This window comes from Ochotona curzoniae, unplaced genomic scaffold (assembly GCF_017591425.1).
Source record: "Ochotona curzoniae isolate NIBS_2020 unplaced genomic scaffold, NIBS_Ocur_1.0 scaffold_3890, whole genome shotgun sequence".
NCBI classification, from domain to species: domain Eukaryota; kingdom Metazoa; phylum Chordata; class Mammalia; order Lagomorpha; family Ochotonidae; genus Ochotona; species Ochotona curzoniae.
The window spans coordinates 28,586,657-28,614,074 of record NW_024467115.1 but is presented as its reverse complement, the minus strand read 5'-3'; the positions used below and the strand labels follow the sequence as shown (position 1 = coordinate 28,614,074).

The window sequence follows — 27,418 nt, the reverse complement described above, 5'->3', positions numbered from 1 at the left end:
AGGACCATGCCATTGTGTTCTTTCCACATAAATGGCAGTGCTACAGGGAGGTAGGTGTTTCTAAGCCCATGTTGCTCCTTGTACTCTAATCATACTCATTAAGTCTAGGTACTATCACAGCCCCCTGCTTGTGGCGGAGAAAGCAGTCGAGGACGGCCCAAAACCTTGGGACCCTGCACCCGTGTGGGAGACCTAGAAGAAGCTCCTGGCTCCCGCCTTCAGATTGCCTCAGCTCCAGCCATTGCGGTCACTTGGAGAGTGAACCAGGAGATGGAAGATCTTCCTCTCTTTCCTCCTCTCTGTATATCTGCCTTTCCAATAATAATAAATAAATCTTAAAAAACCATTTTATTTGTTTGAATGTTGAAGATCAGAGGGGCTGGAGAGAGGTCTTCCATTCACTGGTTCACTTCCCAAATGGCTGCAATGGCTGGAGCTGGGCTGGAATGCAGCCAGGAGCCTCTTTCAGGTTTCCCATGTGGGAGCAGGGCCCAGTGACTATAAGCCTGCTTCCCAGGCACATCAGCAGGAAGCCAGATGAGAAGTGAGAACTGGGGCCCATGTGAAATGCTGGCATCACAGGCAGCAGCCCTACTTTCCACCCCACAATGCCAGCCAGCCCTGGAGTTGGTGCTAAAACTCATACAATGAAGAAAGAAATCAAAGTGCTGATGATTTCAGTGGTTGGTGATTTCAGGATCAAATTGTAAACTGCAGGCATATGTTCTAACAATATGGAGATAGAAATAGTGGCCTTGTAAAGTATAAAATTAGAATAATGCTGGGGTCCATGCAGTAGGTGTGGATGATGGGAAAGTGTGAAAAGAACAGCTCCCCTGTTTGGCAGATCCCAGGGAGCTTCCAGCTGTTTGGCAGATCCCAGGGAGCTTCCAGCTGTTTGGCAGATCCCAGGGATCTTCTAGCTGTTTGGCAGGGCCCAGGGAGCTTCCAGCTGTTTGGCAGATCCCAGGGAGCTTCCAGCTGTTTGGCAGGGCCCAGGGAGCTTCCAGCTGTTTGGCAGGGCCCAGGGAGCTTCCAGCTGTTTGGCAGATCTCAGGGAGCTTCCAGCTTTTCGGCAGGACCCAGGGGATTTCTCTCTGACCACCTTGACTCAGTCTCACCCCCGTTTGCATGGACACTCAAACACCCCAGTAAGAATTCTGTAATCTAGTGAGGCATTGTTGTTTGCCCCTGTGAGATGGTTTTGGCATCCGATGAGAGCTTGAGAGTTAATGTCGCTGATGTCTTGGTGAGTGGGCCTTTGACTGCGCACGGGAGCACAATTAAGCCCATGCTGTTTCTGGACACCTTATTGTGTGCCTACCCATTGCCCTGTAATCTGGCCCAGACATGTAGCATGCCTTCTGGGAAATGGCTTGATAAGACTCTTACAAACAAATGAAAGGGATGGGAGTATGAACTGAACCTGCTATGGCAAAAAATATAGCCACTGTGACCCTAAAGGTTAGCCTATCCTTGCAGCTTTTCAGAGTATAGAAAATGTAGCTGCTTTAGCTGCCTTTGTAACTTTAACTAGAGGAATTATAGGGTGATTTTATTAATATTATAGAGATATGCTTCTGATTATTGTTTGATTGTTTATGGGGTTATAGAGCCTGTAATTGTAGGGGGATTTAATACTTGAAACTTTTGGATTTTTTATGTTTTTTCCCTTGTAACCTATTTCTCACGTTAAATGATGGGCAAGTTGTGGAAATAGCAATGTGGTAGGAATGTATTACTGACCAGGAGGTGCTAAGGCCTTGGAGTCCTGGCTGTCACCAAAGGCTACTGCTAAAGAAGGACTAATGGCTTGGCTTGAAGAAAATTATCATGGTAACTTACAGAATTGTCTTGAAGAGCACCTGGTTGACCATGAAGTAAAAAATAACCAAACATCTGTGCATAGCCACTTAGTCAGGAAGTAAAAATAGAACAATCAAACGATTGTGCAGAGGCTTGTGTTGTGTCTGAGTAAATAAGAAGGACAGCTTCTTCTCGAGCTGTTACGAGAGCACACCAAGTGACAGTGTCCGTGTCTTTTATGGCCGAGCCCACCACACCCTTCTCGAGCTCCGGCAGAATAAATCATGAAGGGCAGGTATTAGACCTGGCAGTTAAAACACATGTCCGACTTGCATCAGAGTGCCTGAAGTTGAGTCCCAGCTCTGTTCCCAATTCGTTTCCTGCTGATGAGGACCCAGTGCGGGCAACAGATAAGAGCATGTACCCTGTCTTTATCGCCCTGTGAAAAAAGTTTTTTGTTGTTTTTGTTTTAAAAGTAGTGTACGTAACTAGTCATTGCTGGGCCCTGCTCAATTGGTTAATCCTCCCTTTGCAAGTGGCAGGATCCCATATTGGCGCCAGTTCTGCTCCATTTCCAATTCAGTTCCCTGATTGTAGCCTGGGCAAGCAGTGGACAGCCCAAAGCATTGGGACCCAGAGGAGGCTCCTGGCTCCTGGCTTTGGATCAGCACAGCTCTGGTCCTTGCGGCCACTTGGGGAGTGAACTAGCAAATGGATAATCATTCTCTCTGTCTTTCTTGCTCTCTGTGTCTGCCTTTCCAATAAAAATAAATTTTTAAAAACAAAAGCAGCCATTACTTTCCGGGGCAATGTTTGCAAAACAAAATTTTTTTTAAGATTTTTTTTTTAATTGAAAGGTGGATATACAGAGAAAAGGAGATACAGAGAAAAAGATCTTACTTTTGCTGGCTCATTCCCCAAGTGGCCACAACAGCCAGAGCTGAACAGATCCGAAGCCAGGAACTTCATCAGGGTCACCCACGTGGGTGTCAGGTCCCAAGGCTTAGGGCCGTCCTCCACTGATTTCCCAGGCCACAAGCAGGGAGCTGGAAGGGAAGTTGGGCAGCTGGGATAGAATCAGCGCCCATATGAGATCCTGGTATGTGCAAGGTGAGGACCTTAGCCACTAGGCTACCATGCCAGGGCCTGCAATCAAAACATTTGTAAAGAAATAAAGGTGAACGTCCTAGGCCACCAGATAAAGTACCCACCAAACCTTAACAACAAAGACGCATCCTAGCTGCATGACGCCGATGGACTCTGATCACAGCCTGGTTTCAGGCTTGCGTCCCACAGAGCTTTCCTTGCCCCTGTGTGCAAGCAGTTCCCATGGGTAACTCTCATTAGTTTCTATGTAAATTTGGACCAAAATAGATGTACTTCCCACCCCACCCCAAAAAAGTTTATTTTATAGAGTGAGAACGTGTCATTTCTTTCAAATCCTGGTGCTGCAGAGGTAAGTATTCTGGGTACAGGATACAACCATGGCATGATATAGTTTGATGATTTTTAGAGTGCAATGAATACAAAGGCACATCATATTGAATAAAAAAAGGTTACGTTTTTGAGCTTTTAAATTAGAATTTGGTAAAGTGCTTTTTCATAAAGTCATATATTACACTAAACAAGTGGAGGCCGTCTTCTGAGCAAAGGCACGTGGCACACCACTGGCACGCTGGCATTCTGTCTCGGCTTTTTCTCCTTGGTCATCTCAAAGTGTCCTCATGTGTGTTCTCTTCCACTTTGTTCAGATTCTCTCAACAATGCGGCTAAATAACTATGCTTTCATAAAATCGGGTGACATTTTAGCTTGGCACCATTAAGGAGGGCAGGAGTTTAGCAAGTTCTCTATGTATAAACTGATTCTTAATTTTTAATGAAAATTATATCCAAGTGGGAATTTTTGAATCAACAGACTAATTCAGAGTCCATGATCTGCAATGATGGCTTCAGGACATGCTTTGTCTTCAAGGTTTTCTGCTTTTTTCTCAGGTCCATCTGGATACAAGCTGACAACTGTCACAGGTATAATATCCACTTGATCCAACTGAAGAATTCCTCTGAAAGAAAAAAATCATTATTTACTATAAAAATTAAGTATTTCTTCCACTTAATAGCTTGGTAGAAAGACAGGGCTACCTTAAGGTCAGAATTAAATATACACGTAAGGTTGGGTGTTTTCATTCATTTGTACAAACTAAACCCCAAGTTTACTTGAATCTGAGCGACTAGAAAGGCGTAGAGGAAGTGTATTCAGTTGATACTATAGGAAAACAAGGAACGGAGTGAGCACAGATCTCCAAGACAGAGTGAAGTCGTTGCATCTCTGCAGGTGGGGCAAAAGCCCAAGGTACTTCCAAAAACTAGGACTGAAACACGATCTTAAATCTTTAGGTAGCATAACTTTTTTTCTGTCAGTAAAAATCTGATTAGAGGGGCCAGTGCGGTCCAGTGGTGTAAGACACTAACTGCAACTACAGCATCTTAGGCACTGGTTTGAATCCTGGCTGCTCCTTGCTGATGTGCTTGGAAAAGCACAATATGGCTTTTCCAACATAGCTGGACCTCAACACATACAAGGGAGACCCAGACTGAGTGCAGACTCCTGGCTTTGTCCTGACCCAGCTCTGGATGTTGCCGGCAATGAGCAGTGAACCAGAAGATGGAAGACCTGCTGACTCTGCCTTTGACACAAGTAAATATTGAACGAAAGAAAAGGAAATACACCTGATAAGGCCTGAACTGCACCCAAGACACATTTTAAAAATAGTATTATCTTTGTCAAGGCATCAGCTCAAGTTGTTTAGACACCAAAACAAGTTGATTATAAAATTTACAGGAGAAAAACTGCAGATTGTCAAATTTTTTTAAAAGAAAAAAGAATAATGGGGAGACAGAAGAGAAGATTGTTTTAAGCACCTATCAAAAGTCTCATTAGAGTATCTGGCCTGGGAACACCTCACACGAAGTTTCTTTGGTGATCTCCCCAACTGAAATGCCAGACTCAGAACTCTAACCATGAAGGGACAGAAGATGGAACAAGTTAATCAACCACCTCAGCTATAGGTTGGCAACAAAATAACAGGCAAATAGAGACGCTATGATGGACAGTGTCAATCAATGGATTTTTCAACAACCTCATCGTGTTTGGAGAGGCAAGATTGGCAGCAATTTCAAAACTGGTGACCTATTGAAACCACTTCAACGAGCATCTCGGAGCATGCCCCACATGCGGGACTTGGGGTGAGTGGGAAACCGGGTGGGGCTTCTCCCTCAATATCCCCCTCTACCTCAGATATATGAAGGAAACAATTTGGAAATAATAGTCTTACCCACTTTCCTGTAGCCCTTGAACCTTTTTGCCCAAATTAACTATGTAAAGATTGTCAAAATAAAAATATTATAAAAAAAAATTTTTTTTAAAGTCTCATTAGGGCCCAGCGCTGTGACCTAGCAGCTAAAGTCCTCGCCTTGAACGTGCCTGGATACCATATGGGTGCCAATTCTAATCTCGGCAGCTCCACTTCCCATCCAGCTCCCTGCTTGTGGCCTGGGAAAGCAGTTGAGGACAGCCCAAAGCCTTGGGACTCCACCCATGTGGGAGACCTGGAGGAAGTTCCTGGATCCTGGCTTTGGATCGGCGCAGCACCGGCCATTGTGGTCACTTGGGGAGTGAGTTGAATCATCGGACGGAAGATCTTCCTCTCTGTCTCTCCTCTTCTCTGTATATCTGACTTTCCAATTAAATAAATAAATAATAAATCTTCTAAAAAATGTCTCATTAAAACATAGTGGGTGTTGTGGGTTAAGACACTGCCTACCAGCATCCCATGTGAGTACTGGTTTCAGGTCCTAGCTTCCCTACTTCCAATCCAGCTCCTTGCTAATATGCCTGGAAAAGCAGAAGATACTCCAGGTCTTTGTGGCCCTCCACCCATGTGGGAGACCTGGATGGGGCTCCTGGCTCCTGTTCACACCAGGCTCAGCCAGGGCTGTCTGGCTCTTTGCAGAGTGAATTGAAGATCTCTGGGTCGCTCCCTCTCTAATTCTACCTTTCAAATGTATATATATTTAGATTTATTTTTATTTGAAAGGCATATTTTCACATAGAGAGGGAGAACTTCCATCTGCTGATTCACTTCCCACTCACAATGGCTGGAGCTGACCTAATCTGGAGTCAAGAGCCAGAAGTTTCTTCTGGTCTCCCAGGTGGGTACAGGGTCCCAAGGCCTTGGGCTATCCTCTGCTGCTTTCCCAGGCCACAAGCAGGGAGCTGGATGGGAAGCGGAACATGAGGACACAAACCCATATCCACATGGGATGCACGCACCACAGGTAGGGCCTTAACCTACTACGTCATGGTACCAGCCTCTCAAATAAATCATTAAAAAACAAAAAACTACAGTAATTAAAACTGTTTCTGGCACAAGAACAAATACATTAATGGAACAGAAAAAGAGATTAAGGTATATGAGAATTTATAACAAAGTGTCACTGCAAGGCCATACAGTTCATCAATGGAACAATGACCTCTGTTTAGAAAACAAAATCAGAATTTTATTTATTTTTTTTAAGATATATTTATTTTATTGGAAAGTCAGATATACAGAGAGGAGGAGAGAAAGAGAGGAAGATCTTCCATCCGATGATTCATTCCCCAAGCAACTGCAACGGCCGATGCTATGCCAATCCGAAGCCAGGATCCAGGAGCCTCTTCCGGGTCTCCCACGCGAGTACAGGGTCCCAAAGCTTTGGGCCATGCTTGACTGCTTTCCCAGGCCACAAGCAGGGAGCTGGATGGGAAGTAGAGCTGCCGGGATTAGAACCATCGAAAATATGGGATCCTGGGCCCGGCACGGTGGCGCAAGTGGTTAAAGGTCCTCGCCTTGCACGCCCGGGATCCCATATGGGCGCCGGTTCTAATCCCAGCAGCCCCGCTTCCCTTCCAGCTCCCTGCCTGTGGCCTGGGAAAGCAGTCGAGGACGGCCCAAAGCTTTGGGAACCTGCACCCTGTGGGAGACCCGGAAGAGGCTCCTGGCTTTGGATCGGCATAGTATAGGCCCGTTGCGCTCACTTGGGGAGTGAATCATCGGACGGAAGATCTTCCTCTCTGTCTCTCCTCTCTGTATATCTGCCTTTCAAAAAAATAATAATAAAAATAAATCTTTAAAAAAAATAAATTAAAAAAAAAAAAGAAAATATGGGATCCTGGCGTGTTCAAGGCGAGGACTTTAGCCACTAGGCCACGCTGCCAGGCCCAAAATCAGAATTTTAAGGAACTGTACATGAAAGGATAGACAGCTAAGTTTTAAGAAAATGGCTATGCAGCAGACAATTTAGCCTGGCTGTTAAGATGCCCAGGTTCCACATCAGAAGGACAAGGAGGCTCTGGCTCCTGCCCTGGCCTACTGCCACTACAGACTCAGAGGCAAGGGGGACGGTCCCAGTGATGGGGCTCTGACTCCCACACGGGACAGCCTGGCTCAGCCCCATCCACTGTGGGTATTTAGGGGGTGGGCCAGCATACAGAGACTCTGCTCATACATCTGTCTCTCAAATAACTTTTTTTAAAGCCACCTGCAGCGGGGGGTGGCTGGCGCTGTGGTATAGCAGGCTAAGCTTCACCTACGGCGCTGACATCCCATAGAAGCACGAGTACCAGCTGCTCTACCTTTTATTCAGCTCCCTGCGTATGGCTTGGGAAGGCAGCAGAGGATGACTCGAGTCCTTGGGACCCTGCAAACACGTGGGAGACCTGGATGAAGCTCCTGGCTCCTAGGTTCAGATTAGCTCAGCTCTGACCACTGTGGCATTTGGGAAATGAGCCAGAGGACTGAAGATATCTCTCTGTCTTTCTGAGTCTGGGATAAAAATCAAATCTTAAACAAAAACAAAACACTGGGGCCCAGCGCGGTGGCGCAGTGGTTAAGGTCCTCGCCTTGCACACCCGGGATCCCATATGGGCGCTGGTTCTAATCCCGGCAGCCCCGCTTCCCTTCCAGCTCCCTGCTTGTGGCCTGGGAAAGCAGCCGAGGACGGCCCAAAGCTTTGGGACCCTGCACCCGCGTGGGAGACCCGGAAGAGGCTCCTGGCTTCGGATCGGCATAGCATCGACCGTTGCGCTCACTTGGGGAGTGAATCATCGGATGGAAAATCTTCCTCTCTGTCTCTCCTCTCTGTATATCTGCCTTTCCAATAAAACATAATAAAAATAAATAAATAAATAAAAACAAAACAAAACACTGAAGCGAAAGGCACTGTGATGTAGAAGGCTAGCCCTTCACCTGTGATACCAGCATCCCACATGGCACCAATCTTGAGTCCCCACTTCCAATCCAGCTTCCTGCTGGTGCCCCTGGGAGGGCAACAGAAGATTGCCCAGAAGATGGCTTGGAAGACGGAGTGAAGGCTCCTGGCCTCTGGCTTCAGAGCAGTCCAGCTCTGATTGTTGGCAGCCATTTGGGGAGTGAACCAGCAGATGGAAGATGATAACCTTTCACTCCTTTTCACTCTATAACACTGTCTTTCAAATAAAAATAAATCTTTTTCTTTAAAGCACTTAAGTAATAAGATGGCCCTACTTAGGCCAAATATAGACCCTAGTACTGAATAAGGAATAACTTTAATTGCTTAAACCCCAAATGTGAAGCTTTTATAAGATATATAATACCAAAATCAAAAGCAAAGAATAAAATGGTAGTGTGGGATAAAACATATATACAGGGCCGGGCACAACAGCCTAGTAGCGGCTAATGTCCTCACCTTGAACACACCGGGATCCCATATGGGCACTAGTTCTAATCCCAGCAGCCCTGCTTCCTATCCAGCTTCCTGCTTGTGGCCTGGGAAAACAGTAGAGGACAGCCCAAAGCCTCGGGACCCTGCACCCATGAGGAAGGTCAGGAGGAAACTCCTGGATCAGCTCAGTTCCAGCCATTGTGGCCACGTGGGGAGTGAACCAGCAGATGGAAGGTCCTTCTCTCTGTCTCGCCTTTCTGTAAATTTGGCTTTCCAATAAAAATAATTTTTTTAAAAAGGCAATAGAATCAGAAAACGGATAAAGGCAATAGATCCATAAATCCAAAGAGGAAATGCACAGCCAGTTACCACAAACCTAGTAGACTTAAACTGCAAAGATAAGATAGAATACAAAATAAGATTGTATTTTTGTACACAGCAGCAGCAGAAACAGGAAATACTGTCACCAGGTCTGAGGGGCAGGAGGATGCACATACCCCTGACCCAGTCATCCTGCGTGTAGTAACACACCTACACACCCACATGTGTAAAGGGACAGACAGACAAGCATGCACACTTGGGCCTTACGAGAAACAAAACAAAATCGGAAATTGCCTAATGTCTATACAGGAATGATGGTATTATGCCATCTGCATTCCATGCAACAGGCTGAACTGTGATCTGTAAGATGAGTTTCAGCACACAGCTCCTAGGATCCTTGCATTTTCATGGTGTTAAGCCAACAACTGGCTCAGGGCTCCCAGACAGGCTCAGAAAAAGAGGTGGGCTGCCGGGGAATCTGCTTTGATGAGAGCTCCGGGATGCACAGCCTCCCCACCCCACTTTCCAGGAGTGGTAGGGAGCGCACGGGGAGACTGAATACTGAGCTCATCATCGGAGGAGGGCAATGACCTGGTCAGGCAGGCCCAATGCAGAAGGGTTTACAGGGGAGGGGGGGTTATGGGTGCTAAGAGGAAGAGCCTAAAGTTGCTGGCCCTCCGACACACCATACCTCACCCTGCACATCTTTCCTGTCCAGCTGCTCATCTTTTATGCCTTGCAATAATGTTAGTATCCTTTCTAATGAACAGTAAATCATTTCTCAAATTCTGTGAGCTGTCCTAGCAAATCAAACTACAAGAGGGGCTCTGGGAACCCCAATGTATAGCCAGTTATGCAGCAGCACAGGCCTGAGGCGTGTGATCTGATGTTAGCTCCCAGCAGACACTGGCAAAACTATGGTTCTAATCCTGGCAGCCCCGCTTCCCATCCAGCTCCTTGCTTGTGGCCTGGGAAAGCAATAGAGGACGGCCCAAAGATTTGCGACCCTGCACCCGTGTGGGAGACCCGGAAGAGGCTCCTGGCTCTGGGCTCCTGGCTTTGGATTGGCTCATCTCCAGCTGTTGTGCCCACTTGGGGAGTGAACCAGCAGATGGATGACCTTCTCTGTTTCTCCTTCTCTCTGTGTATCTGACTTTTCAATAAAGATAAATATATCTTAAAAAATAAAACAAAGCAAGCAAGCTTGGGTATGTCTGTCTTAAGTGAAAGCAAGCTGCAGGACAGTGAGGAGGCTTGTGCAAGGGCAGGTGTGGTGGCACAGCTGGCTCAGCCTCCAGCTGGTATTCCCACATCTCATCTCATGGGACGCCTCTGAGTGTTCTGCTTCAGATCTAGCCTCCTGTGAATGCATCCTGGGAGTAGCCAATGGTGGTCCAAGTGTTTGGGCACCCCTCCACACACCATATGGGAGCCCCAGCAGAGTGCTCTCGGCTCCTGGCTTTCCCCTGGCTTGGCTGTGACTGCTGTAGGCATTTGAAGGAACTTGTGGAAGATCACTCTGTCACTCTGCCTTTTAAACAATCTTTAAAAAGAGTCCAGGTTAATCATGACTGGTTCTGATCGGTACTACTGTAACAATGTGGAGGAATTCAATGTGGGGGAGGGCTTGGGGGAATCCCAGAGCCTATGACTGTGTCATAAAATGAAATAAATGTAGTTTTAAAAAAAGAGTCCAGGTTGATAAATAATTGCAGTTATGTAGCACACACTGAGATCAACACGTGGACGTGAAAGAAAAGATGTCCAGCAGCTTTCAGTGTCAAATGATGGACACTAAGAAGTGAGAGCAGAAGAGACACTTTCACCTGACTGCAATTTCTAGTTCTGTACTGACTTTATCTTCATTAATAAAAAAAAAAAAAGCATCCACAGTACAACACCGCAGATAAAGCACACTGCAAATCCTGTTGAAAACTTACTTATTTAAAAGGCAGAGAAAAGAGTGGAAAGAAAAAAAAAAGAGGGGTGTGGGAGAGAGATCTATCAGTTCACTCCCCAAATTTCAACACAGTACAAACCACCCACTTTCTAATCCTTGAGAATGTTGCCATTTTGGAAACAGGAGAGACACTTACTTGTCATCAAACACGGGGCAAAGCACCTTTAGAATGGTTATCACCACGGCCGCTCCGATAACTCCAACCAGCATGACGTTGAGAAGCATAAAGAACAGTGGGAGCACGCTGCTCCAGAAACTGCACAGCGCTCTCCGGAAGTCTTCCATCCATTGACACATCACCTGCAAAGAGTCCAGGCTAAACACACAAGTGCCACCAAGCACCGACAAGAACCCTTCCCGCTTGTGGACTAACACGTTGTGGTATCTTATTCTAAAACTTGTGTTCCAACAATACAAGCCTAGAAATGCTAGCATCTGTTAGAATATTCATACCGTTGTCTAACTACAATCATGTGAAGGTTACTGTAAGGAGTTGTTCGAATACCCCACCCTGGACCTGGTGCCATTCCTTCTTCCTCACAGCTCATGAAATTCACACCAGTCTAGCCATCCATTATCAGATGTAACCTGGCATTCCACCTGAGAATCCCACCCCCCAATCTTCCAGCCCTTCCCCAATCCTGCCCACTCACCAATCATCCCCAGGCATTCACCTGCAGTTGTCAATCTCCTGGGGCTTGCCCTCAATCCCTCCCAATCCCCACCCCTCACACCTGGCAGACAAAAAGGCCCCCAGGTGCGGCTCTCTCTCTCTTCTTTGCTCTCTCTCTCCTCCTTCCAGCCTTCCTCCCCCCCTTCCACTTCCCCCGTTCCTGCCCCACTGGAATAAACCTAAGATGCCTCGTTGCGTCTGGTGTTTTCAGCTCACGGTAAAGAACCAGGTTGTAGGAATTAGCTGCGCGTAAAATATCATAATATCCTAAGAACTAGAACTCTAACCCTTTTTAAATAACTAACAGTAACTGCTAATACATGAGGAGACTTAGGCCAGTCTGCTTTAACCCAAATGGATCCACATCAACTGTTTCTCTGTTTGTAGCAGCTGGAAGGACATGAGAAAATTCAAACATCAGTAGCTTATGCCACCCATGTGGGAGCCTCAGAGGGAGCTCCAGTGCCCACTCCAGTCTAATCCAGCCATGGCTGTAAGAGGCATTTAAGGAATGAACCAGCAGGTGGTAGATGTGTCTGTGTGTACGTGTGTGTGTGTGTGTGTGTGTGTGTGTGTGTGTGTGAGAGAGAGATATCTTTCTGTTGCTCTGCCTTTTTTTTTTAAAGGCATAAAGGTGGTTTATCCCAGCCACCTCCCGCAGCCCAGCAAAAAGAAGCGTGAGCCAGAAGAGGGAAGCCCAAGCCCCCCACTTCTTATACATTTCAGGCTATTAATTATACAGTCATGATTTAGCAGGCTTCTATTGGTGGATTTGAAACAAGCAACTTTTAAAAAGCACAAATCGATGCGCTATAGGGTGGTGAATCTTATCTAACACCAGGTACCTCCTTCCTGAGGAACGCTCTGCCTGCATGACCTGCCAGGTGTCCTGCTGGGCATCACTTAGACTGTCAGGCCTGAGGTTCACACAGCCCCCAGCCAAGCCATTAAGGCAGAATCACAAAAGGCAGAAAACACTTAGGTTCTTCATTCCCCCCTCTTTCTAGTAACTAATCAAATCACTGATTTAGTAACATACTTAGTAATACAAGTAACAATGTACAAGCATTGTTGAAAATATTAACATTCAAGAATCTCTCAGTGCTAAGATGTTACATGTATACAAGACAGTTTCACCAATGCTCTGCTTTTAAAATCAATAAAAATAAGCAAACCTTAAAACAACAAGAATTAGCACTAAATACTTGGTTCACCTTATAGGAAGATGGAGGCTCCGCCCGGAGGGGCGTTTCAGGTAGTTTGCCAGGCAGGGCCTCTCCTTCGACGGTGGTCTCCACGTTCCCGGTGAGGTACTGGCTGGTGGTCTGCAGCGGATTAACACCTTCTCCTGAGGAAGAAGAGCAAAGCCACCCAAATGCAAGGGTCCTGACGGTGTCCCTCCCCAGCCCTGGGACTGCACGACCAGTTCCACTTGGGATCCTAAGAGCGCATACTTGACCATGGGATAAAAACCACTAACATAGTTAGATTATTCACTGCTTTAAATGCCAGGAGGCATCAACGAAAGCAGTTAGGAGGGGGTACAACAGTTGTGAATTTTGTCACATCAACTGTGAACAGCTTAAAAAGTCTTATGAAAAAAAAAGTCTGTGTCAAATAAAAGGTCCTACTGCACAGTGGGAATGTGGGCAGTCCTTCCTCTACGATATTCTCATTACATATTCTGTGCTGAGCGCACAGAGTAGGAAGGGATTGTGAATGGACATCATTGCACATTCTAGGGCTCAGGATGGATTTCCAGAGTCCTGAAACGGACACATCAGGCATTTTCAAAAGAAGCTTATTTCCAAACATACCTGCTGCGAGGAAGAAGACCAGACCACTTTTACCAAGAGCGCATAAGTTATGAAGTTAAGGACTATGTAGAGCTACCAACTGAAAGTTTAATTCCCTTAAATCTGTAGTGGTCGTTACTTGCCCTTCCTGGAGAGGCCGGGGAGGGTGAACAGCGTGTCGCTGTCCCGAGACAGAGCATGCAGCATGCTCTCCTCCAAGCGGAGGCTGGAGCGGGCCTGTCTCAGCATCCTCTGGTTCCTCACTAAGATGTCAACTTCGGTCACTTCCTTCTGCTGAGCCTAAAAAAAGTAAAGTTCATTATTCTTCAAGTAACGGCACAGCCACGTAGGATTTTACAGGTTGACTTTCCCCCTCTGACTAGCCCCCCAGCACCAGTTTGGGGCTTCGCTCAGATCTGCTCTGGCACGCACTTGCTCAAGTTTACCCTGCTTCACTTCATTCGTGCGCAGAGACTCGGAGGAACTGGCAGCACAGCCCCGGGCCAAGCTGAGTGACGCTCATAATATTTTCACACACATGTAGGGATATGAGCAAGTTCTAAAATATGAACCTACTCCAAATGTTAATGTAAGTGAACAAAAATTCTAAATGTTTAGATATGGGCAACATATGGGCAATTTTTATTAGCCAAGCCAGAAATAAATCAAATCACCAAACATATAATATCCATCACATAGGTTCACTGAACATATTACCTAGCACCGGCTTAAATCCTTCCAGGCCCCAGTTACCAAGCGCGCATCCTACCTGCCTTCCATCAAGCTCCACCACCTCTTCTTGGACGATGAGTAGTTGCAAACTGGAGCCAGATGCCTTTGGCCACTCATGGACTAAAACCCTCACACCGACCATTCCAAAATACTCTTTCTCCTCCAAATTTCCCAGACTTTCATTTTTCACTGTTTAAAAAAAGAAGTAGTAAAAGCTCTGAACAAAAACTGTTACTAAATCTGACAGTAAATTCGATTGCTCTGATAACATTTACATGGAATAAGACAGTTGCAAACCAATTTATTCCCCTTTCTCCATCCCCAACCTCTGCTGCCCGAACACAAAGTCAGTGTTTAGCAAAGTAAGCACAGTCATCCGCCCATAACATCTGGGGATGCAAGGGCCCAAGCTATAAAGACACTGACTTTTCTCCCAGTGTGTGATTTGTTACTGTTGGGAAGGTTGGGAATGGGGAAGAGGGTGAGAGAAAGCTGCTTTTACTCCCTGGGTGTGGGTGAAGGGGCAGGAGGACTAGCCATTGGGCATGGTTCTCTCAGGGAGGGAAACCTCCACGCCCACCCCAACAGAGCTACGGTGGAGTAGTCACAGCTGTTTACAGAGCCAAAGGTTAGTCTAGTTAAAGGGCAACAGGAAAACAAGAACAAACAAACAAACAAGGCAACATACACCAATAAAACTGCCATAAAAAGGGTGTTGAGCTTCTGACTCTCAAGTAATGAGTATTAGCTGCCCAAACGGAAGCAGATGTATGTCAGAACCAGAGCTCCCTAGCGGGACTAGGCGCCTTCACAGGGCTATTCCTTCTGTCTGAACCATCCCAGCAGCTAGTTCATTTACCACACAATAACGCAGCAGTTAGCTTCAAGTCACTCACACAACAAGGTCCGATTAACCGCACTGGGATCCTTCCCACCTCTAACACCTGCAGTGGCCTCCCCAGGCCTCTGCCAGCGTGAGGGAAGCCCCGCTCTAGGGAGGGCCTCACCTGGGCTTCCGGCTCCTCTCTCTCTAGGATGCTCACCCCTCCACGCCCGGAGCTCCTGACTGTGAAGGAGGTCCAGCTGCACGCCCTTCCAGCACAACAGGCTCCAGTCACCACTGCACAGCACAGCTTCGGTGAAGAGCCGCCATGCAAACACCCAAGAGCTCACTCTTCACCCTGGCGACCTAGCGCCCCCCACTGGAGAGCTGATGCTAAACTAAAATAAACTTTCTCACATTCAGCTGTCATGAATGCAGTAGTCAGAAATTCCTGCCTTCAGGCCCCGCCCAATGTAGGCTGCACCTGCACAGCCGTTTCCAAGCAGGCTGAGGCGATGGCACCTCCGTGAGAAAATGGCACAGGACTGACTGCCCTCCCTGAGGGAGCCGGCCGTCAGCCTGCCAGGCGCTCCAGCGGCCAGAGAGAGCTCTGTGAGGCACCGAGGGAGGCCTGCACATGCCTTTCACCAGGACCCCACTGCTGCCCACAACCATGGGAAAGAGCGGGGGCATTGTCCAGCGGAGTCCTGCTGCAACAGCCTGTAAGAGATCAAGGCCCCAGCTCGGTTCTCAAAGGTTTCTGTCTGTATTTATTAACGCTGAAGGCAGAGTGGCAGAGAGAGATCGCCCATCTCTTGGGCGACTCCCCAGACGCTCACAACAGCCAGAACTAGACCAGGCTGAAGCCAGGAGTCAGGAACTCCAGCACGGCCTCAGGGTTGGTAGGGCAAAATCCAAATACTTGGCTATGATCCGCTGCCTCCCTTCCAGGCACACTGGCGGGCTCACTAGTGAAGCAGCCAGGGCTTCCGCTCTGGTGTGCAGCCCGAGCAGCACCATGTAACAGGCTGCACCGTAACATCCAAGTCAGATTTTTGACCTACAAAACTGTGAAATACCCAATATTATTTTGGGCCACTGAATATTGGTTTAAATTGTTAGCAGCAACCATATGTCAACCAAAAAAGAAATTTTAAAAGAGATTTGAAGAGCCAGGTACAGCAGTCTAGTGGCTAAAGTCCTCACACGTGCCTGAATCCAATAAGAGCACCAGTTCTAATCCCAGCAGCCCCGCTTCCCATCCAGCTCCCTGCTTGTGGCCTGGGAAAGCAGCCCAGGACTGTACAATGCCTTGGGACCCTGCACCCGCATGGGAGACCTGGGAGAAGCTCCTGGCTCCTGGCTTCAGATTGGCTCAGCTCAGGCAGTTACAGCCACTTGGGGAGTGAATCAACAGACAGAAGATCTTCCTCTCTCTCTTTGCTCCTCTCTTTGTATCTGCCTTTCCAATAAAAATAAAATAAATCTTAAAAAAAAAAAAGATTTGAAGACATGCTATCACAGAAATTCAAGGCAGCAACAGGATGAATGGAAAGGCTATGATAAATAGACTGGCTGCATTACATTCCATAGCAAATACCTAGAGATTACAACATCAAGGACATCACTGTTTCAATCATTGCTAGCACTGCTTTCCCTGGTTGTCACAACCCTTACACCGAGAAACGGTACAAAAGATGTCAAAGGGGGTCAGCACTGTGTTCACTGGGTTCAGCCACTGCTGAATGACTTGGGCCATCCGCCTCTGCTTTCCCAGGTACATCAGCAGGGAAGTGGATCGGACCCATGTGCTAGTAGCTGGCAGTAGCTGGTACAGTAGCTGGCGGCTTTACCCACTGCACCAAAGCACTGGCCCCAGATAAATTATTTTAAAAAGAAACGTTCACTTCAGCCTACATTGAGAACTCTACTAACAATACCTGCTGGCATGGATGTGAGGAGAAAGGTACCCTCCTCCACTGCTGGTGGGAGTACAACCTAGGGAAATCAGTATGGCGAGTGCTTAGAAAATTGCAAATAAACCTGCCGTACGACCCAGCTATCTGCTCCTAGGAATATACCCAAAGAAAATGAAAACTGCATATGACAAGGGGATCTGTAATCTTATATTCAGAGCAACACAATCTATAATAGTAAAGATGTGAAAACAATCTAGATGCCCATCCAAAGAGGAGTGGTTAAAGAAACTGTGGTATGTCTACTCCATGGAATATTACTAGCCATTAAAAAGAATGAAATTACACCATTTGCAACTAGATGGTCCCAACTAGAGACCACAATGCTCAGTGAAATATGTCAGGCCACAAAACAGAAATACCATATTTCTCTCTATTATAAGGAAACCATTGTGCAAACTGGAATGTACAGTGATGCAGTAATAGAGACTACCGTATCCAGATGTGAAGACACAATGCAACAGGCGTCCCTCCTTCCAAATCAAAGATGGACTCCCAATGAAGCTGTTGCATATCTAGACAATGGGATGGGAGACTGTCTGACACTGTACCAGCAATGTAGGGGCACACTTAACAAACTGATGGAATTAAAACTCTGCACGAAGGACTATACTATTGTAACAATATGGGGAAAATCAGTCGAGGGTGGAAGGGGAGGGGGAAATCCCAGACTCTACAGAAATGTACCATAAAATTCAAAATTTAAAATCAAATAAATGTTCACTTCTGTGTGGACACAGCAAAGAGCTAAAAATCCAGCCAGCATCTAGAGGACCAGCACAGCAGCACACTGAGGTGAATATAGCAGCAAAAGCTGGGGCCTGGCACTGGGAAGCCACAGGCTGTCACCACTTGAGATTAAGTCCTATATCAGAGCACCAGTTCAAGCTCTGGCTGCTCTGCTTCGAACCCATCTCCCTGCCTACACACCTGGCACATCAGCAGAAGATGGCCCAAATACGTGGGCCCTGCCGCACTTGGGGAACCCGGATGGAGTTCCAGGCTCCTGGCTCTCACCTTCTCCATCACTGGGACTTTCAAATAGACAAAAATAAAAATAAAACTTTCCAAAAACTAGTCTATGCTACTCTTTCCCTGCAAGCCATTTGCCAATTCTCAAGCTGAATAGCTAGGGAAGCTGAAAGCCAGAACGGAAAGAAATGACTAGGAGGCAGCAAAGCTAAACAAAGCACCTGCAGTCCTACACCGGCTGAGGATAAAATAAGTTCCGTTACTAACCCAGGGGATGAGGGCATTTGGTCTGCTGCTCAAGATCCGCACATCCCATCACAGAGTGCCCAGGTTCAGCCCTCGCCTCCAGCTCCCAACTCCAGCTTCCTGCTGATGCACACCCAGGGAGCAGCGACGGCTCCTGTCACTCACACGGGAGACCTAGATTATGTTCTCGGTTTCCAGCTGCAGCCTGGGCCAGCCTGGGCCATTACGGGTAGCTGGGCAGGGAGCCAGCAAAGGGAAGCACGCATCTTGTTTGTCCCTCAAAACAAGAACCTACTTAAAAAAAAAAAATTTTTTTAATTATTTGAAAGGCAAAGAGAGACAGAGAACTCTTTCACTGGTTGATTTACTCCCCAAATGGCCACAGTGGCCAGGGCTGGACCAGGTCAATGCCAGGAGCCTGGAACTCCATTCACATCTCCCATGTAGACTGCAGAACATGGGCCATTTTCCATGGCTTTCCTGGGGACATTAACGGGAATTGGATTGAAACTGGCGCTCAGACAGGATTCTTAGCCCACTATGCCACACCACTGGTTCCCACAACATACTTATAAAAGTGCTAACCTATGTCCAGCAAAAATATCCTTCTAAAATAAAGGTAAACATGCTTTCAAACAAGAGTTCACATAATTCACTTGTAGCATATTTAGACTCAAAGCACTAAAAAAAAAAAAAGAACATTTTAAATATTAAAGAGAATTACATAGGTAAACTATAACGGTCCCAGAGGGGAACAGAGACACTCAGGAAGGAAAGAAGAGCCCCTGAGAGAGTAACATGAAAGTGAACAAAGAAATATTGGACTACACAAAACACTAAGGACAGTTACATTCCACAGGCTCAAGAATGCATGAAAAGATAATACCAAGGCAAAACGGAATAAATGAACTATAATTGCCCTAAGGTTCTTAGAATGTTTGGAAAGTGTTAGAGGTACTAATTTGGGGCAGGTGTTAGGGTACAGTGGGTTAAAATGCTGCTTGGGATGCCTGCATTCCACATGAGAGAGCCAGAATAAGTCCTGGCGACTCCTCTTTTGATCTGGCTTCCTGCTGATTCTCTTGGGAGTGCAGCACGAGGTTCAAGTATCTGGGCCCTGGCCACCTGTGTGGGAGAACTGCATGGAATTCTTTGCTTTGGGCTTCGGGAGTGCCCAGACCTGGCTACCGTAAGCATTTGGGGAACTGAACCACAGAAGCAACACCTCTCTCTCTCTATCCTCTCCCTATGTCATTCTGCCTCTCCAATAAACCAACCACTAAAAACAGGGCAAAGCAAACAAACAAAACCCACTCCTTTACTGATATCAAGGGTAAACACTAAAAGGACAGGACAATAATATAAAACTAAGAAGACCAGGGGAGCTACAAAACAAAAAAAAAAAGATAACGCAGAAGGTACCAAAAAACGAGGTGGGAAAAAACACAGAATATGTGGGACAAATAGAAAATAATGAAGACAGGAAGCTTACATTCAAATATATCACTAATTAATAAAATCCAAGTTGAAAATCACAAAATTAAACACTGAATTAAAAAGTAATAGGGCTGTCACTGTGACACTGCATGTTTTTTTAAAGATTTATTTATTTTCATTGCAGAATCAGATATATACAGAGAGGAGGAGACAGAATTATCTTCCATCTGATGATTCACTACCCAACTGATCACAATGGCTGGAACTGAACCAATCCAAATCCAGGAACCCAGATCCTCCTCCAGGTCTCCCATGCAGGTGCAGGGTCCCAAGGCCTTGGGCCATCCTCAACTGCTTTCCCAAGACACAAGCAGGGAGCTGGATTGGGAGCGGGGCTGCTGGGATTAGAACCAGTGCCCATATGGGATCCCGGCATGTCAAGGCAAGGACATTAGCTGCTACACTGTCATGCCAGGCCCTGCTCCACTTCTGATCCAGCTCCCTTCTGATGCACCTGACAAGGCAATGAAGGATATCTCAAGTGCTTCGGCTGCTGTAGCCATGTGAGAGGCCCAGATGAGGCTCCTGGTTTTGGCCAGACCCACCCCAGGCTGTTCTGGTCATTTGGGGAGAGAACCAGTAGATGAAAAATCTCTCTCTTTCCTTCTTTCTCTCAGTAACCTTGCCTTTCAAATAAACACATGAATGAATCTTAAACACACACACACACATTAAATGTGTAACTGCTTAAGACAGGTTTATCTTAAGAACAAGGCTGTAGAAAATCTGAAAGAAAATGAAAATAGATACCCTCACACCAATCCACCTCCCTTCCTGTCCCACCAAAGCTAAAATGATACAGGTAAGACCAATTTTAAGGTAAGAACATCACTAGCAATTAGAGTGACATATCATAATGATAAGCGGACCAATCTGCCAGAAAGACTCAATAGTTATGAATATGTGTGCATTTTAGTAATACTGTCAAAACACGAGAAACAAACAAAAATCCCAAAACTAAAAGGAGAAAGGACAATTGCACAGATGTTAACATACCATTTAGTAATTAACACAGCAAGCAAGCAAACAAAAACTTCTAATTGGGTGTGATTAAAAATGTCATCTGGCACCCATATAACATAATATCAAAATAACATAATTTAGTTTCTAAGTGTACTTTAAATTGCCACACTAAGCCATAAGTCAAGTTTAAATTCAAAGGACTGAAATTATACAGAATACAGGGCTGCCAATAACAAACATTTGGAAAAGCAACAGAATACTTCTACAGCACCCATCGGACAAAGAAACAGCAAAGCAAACGAGCAGGAAACATTTGAACTCAACAAAAGTTGGAATACAGAATAAATCAAGCACAGAAGTTCTTGGGGAAAAAATTTATTCCCTTAAATGCATATAGTAACAATAAAAACAATCCTATTCTATTTCACATTTTGGTTCTTTGACTCAAATAATATGGACTGTTACAAAGTAACATCTGCTTCTCTTCAAACAACTCAAAAATAATTTAAAAATTTTTATTTATTCTTGTTTAGATTTGAAAGGCAGAGAGATGAGCAGACAGAAAAACAGCAAGATCTTTCACCCACTGGTTCACTCCCCAAACATCTGTAACAGCACAGGCTGAGCCAGGCAGAAGCCAGGTGACCAGAAGTCAACCAGGCCTTCTGTGTGGGTGCCAGGGACCCAGCCATCCCAGCCAGCTGGGGATCCAAAGAAAGTTGAAAGTGACAACCAAGGTGGGACTGGAACCCAGGCTTTCCAGTACAACAGAAAGGCAGCCCAAAGAGTGCCTGCCACAACAACTCAAAATTTTAAAAGGCTAAAAAAGTTTTACTAACATAAGGGTAGAAGAAGCTAAAAAATGTAGAATCACAGGCAATTCATTTTCTCGTTTTTTTCTGCTATCAAGGTAAGTTCTCCTCCACAATCTTGGCTCTCTCCCTCCCACTTTCACACACTATTTTATATTGATATCAACCTGCCATCAATACCAATTTCATGACAGAAAAACAGTAAATACTCCATCAATTGCTAATATAAAGAATAGAATTTTAAACATGTTAGCATTATGAACTATAGTAATGATATTTATGCATTTTCATAACACCTAGAAAATGTTTTACTAATTTAGTGTTATTATAAACAGAACTATTGGAAATAATTTAGTGTACTCACCTATCAAAGTCTGACAGCTTATTCGGGTTACACCACTATTTACAGGTAAGTCATTTACATATACCTGTCCAGCCTCATAGGTTATGTTAAGAACAACCTTAAAATAAAGTAGCATACACATTAATTTCAATGATTTACAAATAACAAATTTCATGTCAAAAACACATTATATACCCACATCCAACATGCAGGTGCTACGGCATGGATGTGGCTTGTCCCTATGGTGTTAGGTGTAAGGTGTTAGGAAGACCTGGCCTCACATGGTGGTGACAGGTGCAGGGGGTCTTAGGAGGCAAAACCTCCCTAAGTCACCGAGGGAATATCCTTAGAAGGAACTGTGGGATGTCTCTCTCTCTCCCTCTGGCTCTGTGACAGCCAGCTTCTGCCTTTCTACCACCACGGTGCCACCTGCCAGGAGGCCTTCATCAAAACAGGGCTGACATCCACACCATGCCCTGGAAGCTGCAGAACTGTGAGCCACCTAAATGGTTCCTCATAAACTAATCTGCTTCAGGCCTCTCAGTCACAGAGTCCCAAGAAGCACAGTAGGTAAGCATAAAATGAGTTTTACAACACACCCGAGTGATATCCTAAAGGCATAATCCAAAGGACACGAACCTGTGCATTAGATACCTCGCCATCATCTTTCAAGGTAGTTACGTTAACTCTGATACTGTCCTGCAAAACAAACAGCATATAAATTGAACAGGTATGCATTGCACGAAGTGGGACTGGTGCAGTCCTATTTTCCTTCAATGACCTCGTACTGGAAGGAAGATGTTGAAGACCATCAGTTTCATTTTTGTGGCTTTTACTAAGTCCTAGTCACAATTTCGAACTTTTGTAATTTATATGCTTTTTCCATTTCCATATATATGTGAGCATATAATAGACGCAAATATAGTGCTTAAAAGATGAGTCATCATGTATCTCTCAGCCAGGAGTCCCATCATGACACGCTGACACGTTCTCCCACTCACTGGAAGGAATCCTTAGTGACTTCCGTGTTAATCACTTCCTGTTCTCCTTTCTACCTTGACTACCTCTGCCTCTCTCTGTAGACAACATACTGCTTAGTCTTATTGGTTTCTGAGCTTTGTGCAAATAGCATGTTAGGCATTCTTCTGGAACTTCTTTCCCTGCACTTGTTCATACATGTAGCTGTAGCCCCTTGTTTGACGGTGCTGTGTAACACCCATCTTACAATCACCAGTTGATTCATCATGGCACCACTCATGAGCAGAGGACTTTTTCCCAATATTTTGCTTTCATAAATAAAGCTACTCTACCCTGCTCTCAGGGGTAAGTATCTGCAGGGCGGTTCTACTGTCTCTCCAGGCAGATCAAAAGCAGTCTGCCTGCAGATTTCAGTTTACTGAGGACATGCTTTCTCTACAGAAGATAGCACTATTTTAAGTATTCATCACAGGAACCACAATTTGTCACGTGTAATTCTCCCTCGGTTTTTCACATTGTTAACCTACAATTACAAAATTCCTTTTAAATACTTTTTTTTTCCTGCAGCTGTATTAACTTTTAAAATAGGAAAATTATTCATAAGCATCAAAAATAATACACCAGCATATTTCTTGGCATTGTGAGTAGCCCTAACACAAACATATAACGGCACTTTGCTAACGATGGCCCCCACACCTGCAGCGGTCCCACCACATCCGAGGGCCTTGTGAAGGCACAGCACTCAGTGTGTCTGAGTACCCTCTGTGAGGAACAAGGGCAACAATGAAACTACCTCAGGATGCATGTCTCCAAACACCTCCCTGTCCTTATGTCACACATGACTATGTCACTTCCATTCTCCCACTGGAGAATGAGACTGACAAGCTTTCATGAGGTTGAGCTGAAGCCAGGAATAACTTGGGGAATAGGAGGAAGACTGTATCAGGCCCACGTGACACGTGGCAGCTGATTCTAGACCATTCCCCCCAGCGCCCCCTCAGGAATCTAGAAGCTTCTCATCTAGTTACTGCTCAGAACAGGCTGAGCATCCTCCAGGCCCACCCTCATCTAGAGGAAGTTTAACTGAGAATCAACAGTACCTCCAAAGCATGTCAACCTCAATCAGCCAGCAGGTTGCAGCAGTATGGTCCTGTGTCTCAATCCTGCCCAAACTTCCTCTTTCCAAATCAGAGAATGTGTTTCATGTAGGTTACTGTTCCAACAGTTTAGAAAAAGTACCCGACGCTATTGTTCTAAGACTTCTTTTTTTTTTAAGTTTTTGTCTCTCATCAAGAAACATACAATATATTGCTCATGATTTAGTGCGCTTACATACTTGACTAGTAAAATACAGGCCTTTCAGAAGACAACTGTATGTTCCATTGAGCCAAGTTTAACTAAATTCTGTTGTGGCCTTCTGAATGATCTTTGTTGGAGGGCCTTCCAGTCTTTAATGGCTCTTGACATTAGAGATTACAGATTACTTGACATTACAGGCCCCTGGCTTGGATTGGGCCAGTCCTGGCTATGGCAGACATCTGGAGAGTGAACTAGCAGAGAGAAGAGCTAGCTCTCTGCTTTCGACAAAATGAAAATAAATTAAGCTTTTTTTTTAAAAAAAAGATTTTTTTATTTAAAAGGCAGAAAAACAAAAAGAAAGAGACAGAAAGAGATCCTCCATCTACTGATTCATTTCCCAAATGCAAACAAGCAGCTCAAAGCCAGGAGCAGGGCACTCCACTGTGGTCTCCCACATGAGAGGCAGGAACCCAAAGACTTGGGCCATTTCTCGTGGCCTTCTCAGGAGCATCAGCAGGCAAATGTGGCTGGGACCTGAACCAGCACTTGAATAGGAAATTTGCAATCTAACGTATGTTAAAATGTGTACAATTCAAAATAATTTAAGCCATTGTACAGAGGAGAGGGAAAGAATTTTCTGGACTTCAATTTTTTTTTAAACAATTTATAACCCAGGGCCAGCTGAAAAGATAAATGATAAAAGCATGTAGAATCAGATGCTCATGACCATCGAGGTCTACAATGTTCAACCATGACACCAACTAATCACATGCAGCTAAACTTAGTTGAAATGAAATAAAAACATCACTCCCTGCTCACATTCGCACTCAGCCCCCAGTCATTTAGTGCCTACTGTAATGGAAACAGCAGGGATGGTGACCACCACTGTCCATGGTGCTACTAAAGTGGATACAGAAGCGCACTATAAACTTCCAAATTCATCATGATAAAACATTGGGAGAACACTTAGCTTAAATGGCTTTAGCTTTGTATATATACATTCCAAGTAATGAGAATCTCCTTCTTGCTACTCAGCATGCAATCAATGCAGATAATTTTGAGTTTAAACTTCTCAAAAGTGAAATTAAGACCTAAAGGGACCTAACAGAATGGAATCATCCATCCTTCTGGGGCAGCACTGGGGTATAATATGTTAACTCTCTGCCTGTGTAATTGGCATCCCATATGGGTGACAGTTTGCATCCTGGCTGCTCCACTTCTGATCCAGCTCCCTGCTAATGGCCTGAGGTCTTGGGCCCTGGTATCCCTGGAAGCTTAAGCTTTGGGCAGCCGCAGCTCCATCCAATGCAGGCCTCTGGGGAAGTGAACCAGTGAAAGAAAGATCAGTCTGTCTCTGTCTCTAGTTCTCTCTCTATAGCTCTGCCTTTCAAAAAAAAAAAAAAACAAAACAAAAACAAACCAAAAACAACCTATCCTCAAACTGTTCCAGAATACCCACAGCAGGTTCTGGTGTGGCAGCCCAGCAAGTGAGATCACCAGCAGATTATCAGGCTGTGGGTTTGAGTCCTAGTCACTCCACTTCAGACCCAGCTCCCTGCTCAAGAGCCTGGGGAAGCGCAGAGGATGGCCCATGATCACAGAGACCACCAGGACAGAGTTTTTGGCTGTCCTGGCCATGGTGAGAGTGAACCGGCCAGACAGAAAGTATCTATGTCACCCTGCCTTCCACATAAAATAAATCTTACAACACACACACACACACACACACACACACACACACACACACAAAGCCTGGGTCGGCTCATCCGACACACAGCAAGGCCCGCAATGAAACTGGGGTCCTCAACAAAAGGAGTCGTCTAACTTTTGCCAAGTGCAGAGCAAGGAATCGGGCAGCTATCGCTTAATTCTTGAACTCCATTGGGTGGGCGATGGCAGTGAGTTTATAAAGTGGCTCTCAGTGTGTGATTAACTTATGGGGTGAGTGTGGAAGGATCCCCTGAGGACTCAAAAGTGACCCTGACCTTCCTCTGGTCAGTGAAAGCAGGCCAGTAGATTTCTCTTACAGTGGTGAAGTGGTCTCCAGTGTATCCAGGGTCTATAGGCAGATGGGACATCCCTTCAGGCTGGCCTCAAGCTCTCAGGGTGGAGTCTGGCAGCGCTACGTGCACAAGGGCTCAGTGGATTCTGTGGCAATCCGCTGGTCCTGCTCTTTCCTGTGCCCTTAACTCTGTGCTTTAATCTTTGGGAAGCAGCTAACTTGTCACTATCAAGGGGAATAAGATAAAGAAACTACAACGCGAGGGCAGACGCTGGGGCCTCAGAAAGTCTGCATTAAAGTGGGGGTAGCAGCTCAGTTTCTACACAATTCTGCTTCTCGGCCTTTTGGCTAAGATCAAGTGTAGTATCTACACGATTCTATGGTCAGACCCAAACACATCTTCAAAGCTGGTAAAGGAGCAAAACAATGTCCAAGTCTCTGGAACATTAGAATTAGTTCATTGTTATTTGGTGACTTGGTGATTGGAGCCAGATGTAACAGGGCCCTCTTGCATGATCACACATATGGTTCCCAACAGCGGCTTCCTGGGCCGCCCTGGCAGACCTGAAACAGGGAGAGCGAGGGGTCTGCGGAGTCTCCCTCGTGCTCCAGAAACCACATACCCAAACTTTCCCGTCGCCAACCCAAGTCCCGGGGAGCCCCCAGTCGACACGGGTGGCCTGGACACACGGCCACCGCCTGCCCCGGTGCCTGGCTCTGCCCCTAGCCTGGCGCCATGACCAACGCCCCAGGTCAAGGCGAGCGGGCACTTCGACGGTGCCACCCCTTTGGTCAGCGCTGAGCGGTGACCGCCCCGAGAACCTCCAAGTGCTGCGGCCCTGGCTTATCTAGGGACACCCCACAGCCCCCGCCTCGGGCGCCTTCCGTCCTCCGCACTCCAGCCCGCCGGTGTCAGGCTGCCCGCCCCTCACTTCCGTGTGCGTCTCCCCAACTCCTCCTTGGGGGAGCCTGAGCGCGGAGCCGCCGTCGCCCGTGCCTCCCGGCCTCCCGGAGGGTCCAAGCGACGCCTCCTGGCCGCGCCCGCCCTGCCCCTACCTGAGGGGCTCGGGATGGCGGCTGCGGCGACTCCGGGGCGCCCGTCGCCCACCAGCCGGCGGCCGGCAGCGCGGCGAGCAGGAACAGCCGGAGGGCCAGCGGCGCCGGCCGAGCGCCCTCCATCTTGGACGAGGCGAGGGGCGGGCGGCCGAGAGGTGAGGGCGGAGCCGGCGGGAGGCCCCGGCCGACCTTCCGGGAACCGTGCTGGGCCGGCCCCCCGAGGGACAGCCCCCCGAGCCGCCCGCAAGGTGCCGGGGACAGCCCGGGACGAGCGGCTGCCAGCGGCCGAGCCCGTCGGGGGACAGTAAACATCCCGGGATTAGGCCCTAGCTCTGGATGTGTAAATGGGAGTGATTTTATTAAACGAGTATTGGTTAATATATTACTGTATTCCTGGAGATTCTGATTGCTAATCAAGAGGGAAC

The 27,418-nt window shown here is 46.4% G+C and overlaps 1 protein-coding gene across 2 annotated transcripts; it reads right to left on the bottom strand.

Annotated features, from left to right (window-relative positions):
• Window positions 1-3,192: 3,192 nt before the first annotated feature.
• Window positions 3,193-27,148, bottom strand: GINM1 (glycoprotein integral membrane 1). 2 transcript variants are annotated; one of them, XM_040965224.1, is made up of 8 exons: window positions 26,994-27,148; window positions 22,298-22,357; window positions 21,680-21,776; window positions 14,064-14,215; window positions 13,438-13,594; window positions 12,713-12,846; window positions 10,962-11,125; window positions 3,193-3,866 (listed from the first exon to the last, which is right to left on the bottom strand). In XM_040965224.1, exons 1-8 carry the CDS (start codon window positions 27,114-27,116, stop codon window positions 3,728-3,730), a joined length of 1,026 nt encoding a protein of 341 aa, XP_040821158.1. In that variant the 5' UTR covers window positions 27,117-27,148; the 3' UTR covers window positions 3,193-3,727. The 2 variants fall into 2 exon arrangements, with proteins under 2 accessions (XP_040821158.1, XP_040821159.1); XM_040965225.1 differs by having other exon boundaries at window positions 12,713-12,843.
• Window positions 27,149-27,418: the final 270 nt, after the last annotated feature.

Bases quoted from the DNA above. Each gene is read 5' to 3' on its own strand.
- GINM1 (XM_040965224.1), bottom strand. From the start codon at position 27,116: ATGGAGGGCGCTCGGCCGGCGCCGCTGGCCCTCCGGCTGTTCCTGCTC. The intron at 21,777-22,297 runs GTTCGTGTCCTT...CTTTATTTTAAG, and splicing joins GCGAGGTATCTAATGCACAG to GTTGTTCTTAACATAACCTA. The intron at 3,867-10,961 runs GTAAGTGTCTCT...TTTTTCTTTCAG, and splicing joins TGCCCCGTGTTTGATGACAA to AGGAATTCTTCAGTTGGATC.